The 11,756-nt window shown below is 42.0% G+C and overlaps 1 protein-coding gene across 1 annotated transcript; it reads left to right on the top strand.

The window, feature by feature from the left end:
- The first annotated feature begins 4,241 nt into the window (after nt 1-4,241).
- LOC145352183 (EEF1A lysine methyltransferase 3-like) lies at nt 4,242-10,173 on the top strand. Its single transcript, XM_080201913.1, has 3 exons — nt 4,242-4,421; nt 5,511-5,622; nt 9,770-10,173. Exons 1-3 carry the CDS (start codon nt 4,242-4,244, stop codon nt 10,171-10,173), a joined length of 696 nt encoding a protein of 231 aa, XP_080058039.1.
- The last annotated feature ends 1,583 nt before the right edge of the window (nt 10,174-11,756 follow it).

The following is an 11,756-nucleotide window of genomic DNA, read 5'->3' on the forward strand; positions in this document are numbered from 1 at the left end:
GAGGGATTATTATTTAAAAGGCGAAAAGCTGCAACATGCTACGGTGCAGAGGGACCTGGGGGTCCTTGTGCACGAGTCGCAAAAACCCAGTCTGCGGGTGCAGCAGGTGATCAAGAAGGCAAATGGAGCATTGGCCTGTATAGTGAGGGGGATGCAATATAAAAGTAGGGAGGTCTTGCTGCAACTGTACAGGGTGCTGATGAGGCCGAGCTGGAGTACTGTGTGCAGTTTTGGTCACCGCACTTGCAGAAGGATACATTGGCATTGGAGGGAGTGCAGAGGAGGTTCACTAAGCTGATACCGGAGACTGGGTCTGTACTCGTTGGAGTTTAGAAGGCTGAGGGGGGATCTTATAGAGACGTATAAGATAATGAAGGGGCTGGATAGGGTAGAGGTAGAGAGATTCTTCCCGCTTAGAAAGGATAGCAGGACTTGAGGGCACAGCCTCAATATAAGTCGGGTGGGGGGGGGGGGGAAGGGGGTGCAGTTTAGATCAGAGTTGAGGAGGAACTTCTTCACTCCAAGGGTGGTGAATCTCTGGAATTCTCTGCCCGTTGAAGTGGTGGAGGCTACCTCGCTAAATATATTTAAGTCACGGGTAGATAGGTTTCTGATAGACAGGGGAATTAAGGGTTATGAGGAGAAAGCGGGAAAGTGGAACTGATTCAATTCAGATCAGCCATGATCTTATTGAATGGCGGGGCAGGCTCGAAGGGCTAGATGGCCTACTCCTGCTCCTATTTCTTATGTTCTTACGTTCTTATAAGAACAGCTTTGTCCCTGCTGCTGTCAGGCTTTTGCATTAAGTTGATCTTTCGCTATACCCTAGCTATGACTGTCACACTACATTCTGCACTCTCTCGTTTCCTTCTGTATGAACGGTATGCTCTGCCTGTATAGCGCACAAGAAACAATACTTTTCATTGTATGTGAATGCATGTGACAATAATAAATCAAATCAAATCAGTCGGCATTCCATTCTTTCCATTTCCCTAACGCCAGTTCCCTACTAATAGTTTTAGTTTTAAAATGTATTTATTAGTGCCTCAAAGGCTTACCTTATTGCAGTGAAGTTATTGTGAAGATCACCCAATCGCCACATTCAGGTGCATGTGCGGGTACACTGACTGAGAACTTAACGTGGCCAATGCACTAACTAGTGTGTCTTCCAGACTTTGGAAGAAAACCAGAGCACCTGGAGGAAACCCATGCAGGCACGGGGAGAACATGCAAACTCCACACTGTAAGCCAAAGCGAGGAATCGAAGCAGGATCCCTTAAATACTAATTTCCTTCAGTTCCTCCCTCTCACTAAATTCCTGTTCCCCAACATTTCTGGTGTGTTATTTATGTCCTCCATTATGAAGATAAAACCATAGTAAGCATCTGTTTAGTTTGTCAACTATTTCCCCATTATACATTTCTCTGTTTCTGACTGCAAGGGACTTTTGTTTTCACCCATCTTTTTCTCTTCACATAACAGTAAAGGCTTTTCCAATTAATTTTTATGTTCCCTAGACGATTACTCTCGTACCCTATTTTCACCTTCTTAATCAACCACTTGTCCTCTTTTGCTGAATTCTGAACTGCTCCAAATCCTCAGGTCTGCTGTTTCTTTGCCCAATCTGCAGACTATTCAAGCAACTGCGTGCATAACGCTAGTCATACTTTACAACCAACATTCCAGATGCCCCATCACCATGCCTGGGTGCGTTCTGTTTCATTAATAGGGCAGACCCATAAGATGATGACAACATTTTTATTTCATTCGTGGGACATGGGCACCGAATGGGGAGTATTCCATTACCCTCCTGTATATTGTTATACACAGTTAGTGGGGTGTTACTCTGGAAGCTCTCAACATTGACCTCCAACCACATGAAATCTCACGGCATCAGGCCAAATATCTGCAAAGAAATATGCTGCTGATTTTCACTTACCACTATCCCTACGTTGATAAATCAGTACTCCTCAATATTAAACACCATTTTGAAGAAGAACTGGAGTAGCAAGGGTACAGGATTTATTGGTGGTTGGAGGAAAGCAAAACTGTCACAATGGGTGGCTGGGCAGAGCCATTACTTAGTGCGATGGCCATGTCCTGAAGATATATTTGCCAGTTAGGGTTAGGGGTGATAGGAGGTTGATTTTCCATCAATGGACAAGTAAGATCAGGAGGCGTCAACTCATTACAGAGGTAATGACGTTGGGAAACAATGTAATGCTTATTCAAGGACACAAAGTTTTATATTTTGTTCTGTCGTCACTGAAAGAAATGTAGCCAAAATCTAACATCAGTGAAAAGAGCTTCGTGTAGTGTCTACAGTGTTGCAATGTATTCCATATTCTTTTATTTACGCATGCAAAGTTTTCTACCAACGTTAAAACTAAAATAGTTGCCAAATCGTGCTCTTTCGCCTTCTATCTTCCTCCATATTCCGTAGTCTTATTATTATCCAAACTTGGGTAAATTGTGGTGCTTATCACGGGGGTCTCTTCTAAAATATTGATGTTTATGTTTGCTATACTGTAAGGTCCATTCAAGAAAAATAGGATAACAGGACCCTTTTCTCATTTCCCCCAAGTAACCCCCCTACGATTACTGCAAATTTGTAGACCAACACAAGGTGGTAAAGTGAATAATAGTTTTTATATGGTTTAATGGAATGCGAGCACCGCTGGCAAGGGTAATATTTTATCGTCAATCCCCAGTATCCCATGAGAAGGACGTGGTTATCCGTGTTTGTGAACCGCAGCAGTCCATTCTGGTGTGGGTGCGCCCGTAGTGCTGTTAGGATGGAGTGCCGGGATTTTTTTGCTCAAGCGACAATGAAAAAAACATTGATATAATTTCAAGTTAGGACCGCGTGTGACTTGGAGAAGAACTTGCAGGTAGTGTTACCTTTTCACTTCCAAATCGGTAGAGAGGCAGGAATTGGAAGGTGCTTTGAAGGAGTTTTGGCTATCATTCAGGAAATGCCCGGGGACAAATGATCTTTTGAGAGTTTACATGAAAATAGTTATTGTAGTCAATTCACCCCAAACCCATGACAATGCAACATGGCTTCTTAGTTGAAGACTTTTCTCACCAGGAAACAGTTAACTTGTGCTGCTTTGGAGGTTAGCTTTAGTGGGAATGTTACTGGATTATTCAAGATCAATAAAGGGAATAGGCAAGATAGGCAATGTACCGTAATCGCAGCTTCTGCATCTAAAATGTAAATTATAACAATCAAGAGAGGTAGTTTGCAAAGATTGTTTAGGTTATCTTTAAATAGAACAGCAACCCTTACATTTATTCAATTATCATGATTCTCCAACTACTTTAACATTATTTTGTTGCAGAACAGTTTATGTTGTCCTGCAGGAAATGACAGACCAATTTTCACAAAGGAAGCTACCATGGGCAGCAACGAGGCAATGGTCAGCTGCTCTGTTATAGGTGTTAATTGAGAAATAATTATTAACCAGATCGTTTAGCATTTGGTTTGCCATTCAATAGAAGGCATCATGAACAGGGCAGCATTCCATGGTCTCCCAGATAGTATGGATGGAAATGGACGGAGAATCTTGGGAATACTAGGAAAGTGTACGAACACAGCATATGTCGCAACATAACAAAGTTCATAAAGGAAAGAAGTTCTAGGACAAGCAAGAACCATGTCATTAAAACGAAGGATACACCCTGAGTACAGAATTTGAGTCACAGCCCTACACTGCTCCTTATACTTCAAACCAACAGACAGAACACAGACAATTCTGTAAAAGTGAGTTCATCAGCTCCATATGACACGACTTAGGCAATGGGAAAGTGTGTTTGACATTTTGATTTACTGGTGAGTGGTGCAGAATAAAATTCAGTGCGGCATTGAGGCTAAATTTTGATAATATATACGTGATCATAAAATTGAGATGGGGCTTCAAGCACATCATTCTGGTTCTGGAGTGTTACCAACTGAATCACGCCTGAACGAATGGAGACAGTGGAACTGATTGCGTTAAAAATTCAACCAAACGCACTTTATATGGACCCCTGTGCGTCGGGATCATTCTCCGATATGTTATTAGACATTACTTAACTAATTACTCAGATCACTGCTGTTTGCAAAATTGACTGCTACATATGATTACATAAGACGTCATGACGACTTGAAACTTATATAAGCCCTTGTTCAGTTATTTCTTCAAACCAGAATTTGGCGACAAGTTCATTGCAAATCACTGCAAGGATTCTGCAGAAGAATGGAAAACATGACGACGACTAAGTATGAAACATATTCCAGCTCCCAAACTGCCACGAATGAGAATTCCACCTCGCCTATTTCAATCCGTAGGAGCAACTACGTATTTTGCGGATTTAATTTAAAGATCACTGGATTCATGGATGCTGAAATGGGCGTTTCTTCATATATCTGGGAGTCCGTAAGTCCACTGCGTTCGTCGGATAGAATAAAACAGAGGCTGAATCATGAGATGAGCACTTAAAGTAGTTACTTCCCCGTTCTCGGCTACATTTGATTCGAAGCTTTTTTTAAAAAGGAAATTAGCTTTGAAAATGTTTCAGGGATCAACTACAACTTACAAATGATATCACTTGCACAATCGCCATATGTTCATTAATGGAACGAATGCCTCGCATGTACTATCTTTTTGTGTGTTAAAAGTGCTTACTGATGCTGAGACAATATATATAACATATAGCGTTTCCAATATCCCCACTGCTGAAAACACTTATCTGTGCTGTCCATGATTACTGAGTGTGAACGACCAAAATGCGTGTTTGAACGTCACCGCTCAGTGACCTCATTTTGTCTCCTCCTATCCCCAATCCGATTCCATTGTCTTGCAATTTATCACAATGGTCAGTAATTAGCAATTAAGAACCAATAGATATACTGGTAACAGTATATCTATTAAAATGTGGAATTTTGGGGCTGCCTTGGGCTTTACAAAATGTATCGCATTTTCACACTGAGCGAATGTTTCCATGAACAGGCTCGCCCGGAGCTGCTCTGAACATATTTGGAAGTATTGAGAGTGTGCAATGAAAAATATACAGAACCTTTCTTTATCATGCAAGATGATTATAGAAATGATAGAAACCCCACAATGCAGAAGGAGGCCATTCAGCCTATAGAGTCTGCACCGAGCACAATCCCACCCAGGCCCTATTCCCGTCACCCGCCATATTTACCCTGCTAATCCCCCTGACACTAGGGTCAATTTAGCATGGCCAATCAACCTAACATGCATGCTTTTGAATTATGGGAGAAAATCAGAACACTGGGAGGAAACCCACGCAGACTCGGGGAGAGTGTGCAAACTCCACACAGACGGTGACTGCAGGTCGGAATTGAACTGGGTCCCTGGTGCTGTGAGGCAGCAGTGCCAACCACTGAGTCACCGTGCCGCCCATGTTCGAACACAATTTAGGTAGAAATCAGCGCTTGGTTACAAATGTTAATTTCTCAGTGGGTTAATCCGGCGGTACCTGTTTCTCATATATTTCAGGGGCTTGTGCTTTGTCAGTACTTCGAGAAAGCGAACATCAGTTTTACTGGGAAGAAAGTGATTGAGCTGGGGTCAGGCACGGGAATCGTGGGGATTTTAGCAGCCCTCCTTGGTAAGTAGCAGTATGGTACTGATGCAGAAAGATGCAATTTTACTGACGAGTGGAATAACTGAGAGTCTCATCTATGTCCAGTAAGGCGTTATATCACATCTGAAAGTAGGGAACGGTGTGATTAAGGGAGGACTATAAGAACAAGAAGCTGTACTAGGCCATTTGCCTGTTCAGGTCGGTTTCATCATTGAACCAGGCAGTGGCTGATCTTCTACCTCAATCCACTTCCATCTCTAATCCCGTTAATTTCCAAGAAAACTACCGATTTCGTCTTATTTTGCGAATATACTCAATGAGTTTAGAAGGGTGATGGGTGACTTGATTGATGTACATAAAATCCCGAATGTTCTTGAAAAAGGAGACGTGGGACGTATGTTTGCTCTTGAGAGTCCAAAACTAGAAGCTTGTAAATTAGGGGGTCGCTCTTTTAGCGCATAATGGAAGAGAATTATTTTGTCTCAGTGAGTTGTGCGACTTTGGAACCCTCTGCCTTAGAAGATAGTGGGGGCGGGGTCGTTAGATATAACAACGGCAGAGGTGGATAGATTCTTGTTAGGTTAGGGAATTAAAGGTTATTGGGCGTAAATAAGAATGTGGAATTTGAAACAGAAAGATCATGCATGATCTTAGTGAAAGGCGAAGCAAGCTCGAGGGGCTGAACGACCTATTTCTGCTCCTATTTTGCATATTCATATATTTTATTGTACGTCACCTGTCGCAATTTTTCCTAATGTCGCTTCGTGTTCGATTTTGTTTTATAAAGCTCGTGTGGCACATCTTGGGAATTTTTATGACATTATCATGATGTATGAATTCACGTCCAACAGTCCTTGAGAACTGTTCAAAAATCTAAGGAATCCTAGAAGACGAAAACTAATATAGACGTTATCTTTGTGGCTATCACCTTAAAAAGACAGGGTATAGGTTGTCAAGTCCACTGAATTTGTCATCACTTATTCTCACTAATACCTCCAGTACTATGTATTTGCTTATGTTGATCTGAATTCCCCATTCTTTCGGTATCTTTGGTTCCCAGTTATTTTCACTGCTATATGCGCCTTCAACCCTGAAAGCATATACGAAGAATTTGGTTAATATTTAGCACGTTCCTTATTTCTCATTATTATTTCACCTTTCTCTGGTTTTAATGGCTCTCCGTTTGCTTGTACGAATCCTTTTCTGTTTACGAACCTTCAAAAATGTGTTTTTTTGTCACTTGTTGGTCTATTTCATATTTTCTTTTCTCCTTCTTTGCATGTTCCTTGGCTATCTGGGGCTGGGCAAGGCGCTCTTTAGGAGCTCCGAGAGTTAACCAACACTTTGTAATGTTCCATAATTATAGGTTTTTGAACGCTTGTTAGTCCAGTCAACTGTCAGTTCACGTTCCAATGTGACTATGAACAAATGAGGTAAAGGCTGAACCAGCCAAGAAGTGAACCAATAAACCGGAATACGAGGCTATTTCTGTTTCAGTAGTTGAAACTTCAACTGTGAGTAACTCATAAATATTTAAGCAGGGTCTGCTAGCATCTATACTAAATAGAAATTGTACTCACGACAAAGGAAACAAAGAATATTCCTCGATTCCAAGGCTAATTTTCTCATAATCGGATTGCGGAACATCAGCAAATTGTAAGATTTATGAATCGAATCCTAAATTGCTTCTGTTTCTTACGAGCATACGAGTTAGAAGCAGCAGAAGGCCATTGGGCTCCCCAAGGTTGCTCCAACACTCAATGAGATCATGGGTGATCTGACTGGCTTCAATTCCATATCCGGCTACCCCAATAACCATTGACCCCATTATGAGTCAATGATCTTTCTAACTCTGTCTTTATAAATATTCACTACTGCTCTCTGGAGAATAGAAAAAAGAGTAAAGAAAATTACAGCACAGGAACAGGCCTTTTGGCCCTTCAAGCCTGCACTGACCAAACTGCTCTTTCTGGGGATCATATCCCTCTGTTCCCATCCTATTGGTATATTTATCCAGACACCCCTTACAACTCATTATTGTATCTGCTTCCACTACCTCCCCTGCGGTGAGTTCTAGGCACCCGCCACCCTCTGTGCAAAAAACTTGCTTCGAACATCTCCTTTAAACCTTGCTCCTCGCACCTTAAACCTACGCCCCCAAGTAATTGACTCTTCCACCCCGAGAAAAAAGCTTCTGACTATCCACTCTGTCCATGCCCCTCATAATCTTGTAGATTTCTATCAGGTCGCCCCTGAACCTCCGTCCTTCCAGTGAGAACAAACCAAGTTTCTCCAACCTCTCCTCATAGCTAATGCCTTCCATACGAGGTAACACCCCGGTAAATCTTTTCTGTACACTCTCCAAAGCCTCCACATCTCTCTGGTAGTGTGGCGACCAGACTTGAACACTATATTTCAAGCGCAGCCTAACAAACGTTTTGTAAAGCTGCAACATGACTTGCCAGTTTTTAAACTCAATGCCCTGGCTGATGAAGGTAAGCATGCCGTATGCCTTCTTGACTACTTCTTCCAGCTGCATTGCCACATTCAGTGACCTGTGTACCTGTGCACCCAGGTCCCTCTGCCTATCAATACTCTTAAGGGTTCTGCCATTTATGCATAGCATTCCCAAGATTCACGATTTTCTGAGACAAAGAAATCTTCAAAGATGTGCAGGTTAGATGGATTGGCCACGTTAAATTGTCCCTCAGTGTGCCACAATATGTGGGTTAGGGGGTTTAGCGGGGTAAATACGTGGGCTACGGGGATAGGGCCTGGGTGGTGTGTTCTGTTGGAGAGTCACTGCAGGCTCAATGGGTCGAATGGCTTCCTTCTGCACCATAGGTGTTCTATGTTTCTATGATTCTATTCTGTGATCTTCTCATCTCCGTCTTCAATGGGAGATCCCTTATTTTCAAACGGTGTCCCTTAGTTCGAGTGTTGTGAATTTGTTCAACTTTCTAAATTTTGCTGAATCGTTTGCACAAAATGTTGCAGCTGTTAAATGGTGTTGGCGGGTTCGGTAGGGACTTACAGGGATGAGTTTAGGCTTTATTGCTGCTGGCTCTGTTTAGTCAATATGTTTTTGGTGCAAATGACTGATTACACATAACTTACATTAACCTTAGTGTTCTTGAGGTTCTTCATGCCGAACATTTGAAGCTGACGGTCGCTGTTATACACAGTAAAAAGTCTCACAACACCAGGTTAAAGTCCAACCAGTTTATTTGCTAGTAAACCCACAAGCTTTCGGAAACACTGTTCCTTTGTCAGGCGTGTGGAAGGTTCTGATCAGAGAAGGGCATATAGAGGCAAACACAGTTTACAGAATACTGATTAGAATGCGAGTCTTTACAGCTAATCTGCTATTCAAGTCTTAAAGATGCAGACAGTGTGAGTGGAGATTGCATTAGGCATAGGGTAAAGAGGTATGTATTGTCTCCAGACAGGACAGTAAGTGAGATGTTGCAATTTCAGGCAAGTCATGGGGATTACAGATAGTGTGACATGAACCCAAGGTCCCAATTGAGGCCGTCCTCATGTGTGCGGAACTTGGCTATCAGTCGATGTTATAACCATTATTGTATCCTAAATTTGTCGTATTTGAACAGACTGGAATATCAAGTGATGGATGAGCGCAACAAATAGACTCAGTCTTAAAACTAAAGACACGCTGGAGTATTACTGGAGTAAAAGAGTTCTTATGGGTTTGAGCACACAGGTTCTCTGTCTCTGGGCTTAGACAGAGTAAATTCGACTCGTAGTCACTGTTTAGAAGATATCGGTTGAGGATAGAACGAGTGTCGGTGGAGATCTCGACTGATTCCAAAGAACCACAAAGCAGTCGGGTGCTTCGGCACTTGAGAAGACCTTGCAATAAGATAGCTTCTAGGACATCTTATTTAAAATCGATATCACTTTCAGCATCGCCTGATAGTTTAATTACTATTCAGTCTTTGTGGCGACTTATTTCACATTATTCATTTTGCAGTTATCAGTGCCTTCTCAGGCTTTGCGCATCGGTTTGAATCAGTTTTGCATCAGCTGTGTTTTGGATGAGTTGTTCAGAAAACTTAGCGCTACCCGGGGAGATACTCTGTAAACATAATGTGAGATCAAACAGTTAAGGGCAATTCATGAATAAAGCATCCGTGTGTTTTCTTGTTCTCAGGTGGAACAGTTACCATGACAGACCTACCAGAAATTCTGAAGCAAATAAACAACAACATCGCCATTAACATCCCCTTTGCCTGCAGGCACCGGTTAAAGGTCCGTGCACTGACCTGGGGTGAAGACCATGCTAATTTTGATAACGACTATGATGTCGTCTTGGGTTCGGATCTTGTTTATTCCTCATCTTCCTATCCAGCGCTCGTTGATACTCTGCGATACTTCTGCCACCGAGGGGCTACAATTTATCTCTCTTCCGAGTTTCGAAACGGAAATGGGTCCCTTCTTTTCCATGAAGTGATGCTGCCAACCCATTTTAACTGCCAGATTGTTGACAGATCAGATGCTAAATACATAGCTGTGTACAAATTGACCAAACTTGATTCAGAAACCAGTAAGAATTAAATGAGCTTCCCCACGCCGCTAATAGCCGCTCCAAAAGCTGCAATGTTTAAAACAAACCGACCAAATTATCGCTACAGGTTTATGCAACATAGAGCTTTAAAGATAGTTTTGAATTTTAATCGGCAGTGATGAATGAAAACGGAGAGACCTTAGGTCATTTGTTTTCCTGACGTGGGTTGTATAATCTTTGACAACGATTCATTCATTAGTCATAGTGAGGGTTTTGTTTATGAACAAGAAACACGTTAAGAAAAATCATTCAAGCAATCACCTAGCAGGATATCTAAATTGAACAATTATATTTGCATCGCTTTAATGAGAATAATATATTAACGAGGATTGGTGGATGGATACATCAGCTGAAGTGTTTAAGCTATTGATTGGTTTTGTCAAATTAGACTATTCAGTTGCACTATTTGTCTTTGTATTAAAGTCGGTGTGAAATGGAATCAATGTTCTGATTATTACTCTACAATCACCAGGGAAACACTGCACAAGATCAAGTTATGATGAATGTAAAGGTATAGTTTAATGGATCATAAAATTGATTTGGCGGAGAAGGAGGCCATTCGGCCCATTGAGTCTGTACTGACCACAATTCCTATCCTCATGCATTTACCCTAGCTAGTCCTCCTGACACGAAGGGCACGGTCAATCCCCTTAACCCGTAGAATCTTTGGACTGTGGGAAGAAACCGGAGCACCAGAAGGAAACCCACGCAGACACGGGAAGAATGCGTAAGCTCCACACAGTGACCCAAACCGGGAATCAAACCCGAGTCCCTGGCACTGTGAGTCAGCAGTGCTAACGATTGTGCCACCCACCTCAACGCATCTGAACGGTTGCACATGACCATGCTCATCATCTGGGGCGTTTGATAGGGTGCTGGTGGGCCCGCTGATGATCTACGTCCAGTAGGTTCTGCTGAAAATAGGGCAGGATATGACAATTGAGTTTTGGATGAGTTCTTGCGTTCGGATTGCCATTCCTTGCATTTTTATTTCCGCTTTTGATATACAATTGCTTATGAAGGAGGTTGCGCTTCTTTTTATTTTGTTTGGTCTGATGCAGAGATCCTGAACGAGTTTCTTCCAGATGTTAAAGTCCCTATCAAAATTTCGAAGTGAAACCTTCACAGTTTCTTCCATTGACCGACATGAGAGCACATTTCAGACTCAGATTTCCAGAGAAGATTCGTTTTAGTTAGCGGCTGTCAAGTATTCTGGCTACATGATCCGCCCAACCCAGAACTAATCTGTCTCATGTTCCAAACATAATATTTCGATTCATTTGGCTTCTACTCAAACAGCTGCAACCAGCATCTGAGCAGGCTCTCCAAGTTATAAGTTAAATGCTACAGATGCGTAATTTCCATTCCAAAAGTTAACATTGAGGTTAAAATCTAGCAATTATTGTCGCGCCATATACTGTCGTAAAATTAGAACTACATCAACCTAATCTTCTGTGATAAACTCTTAGAATACTGAAATGAACGTGGGTCACGTTACACGGTAATGTTGTAAGTGTTGTGCTATCGGGATTCTATTCCTACGTTTTATTTTTCGGGTTCTTACCATTCCGTT

The sequence above is a fragment of the Carcharhinus amblyrhynchos genome, chromosome 14 (genome assembly GCF_965287045.1).
Source record: "Carcharhinus amblyrhynchos chromosome 14, sCarAmb.v2.hapA, whole genome shotgun sequence".
Taxonomy (NCBI): Eukaryota; Metazoa; Chordata; class Chondrichthyes; order Carcharhiniformes; family Carcharhinidae; genus Carcharhinus; species Carcharhinus amblyrhynchos.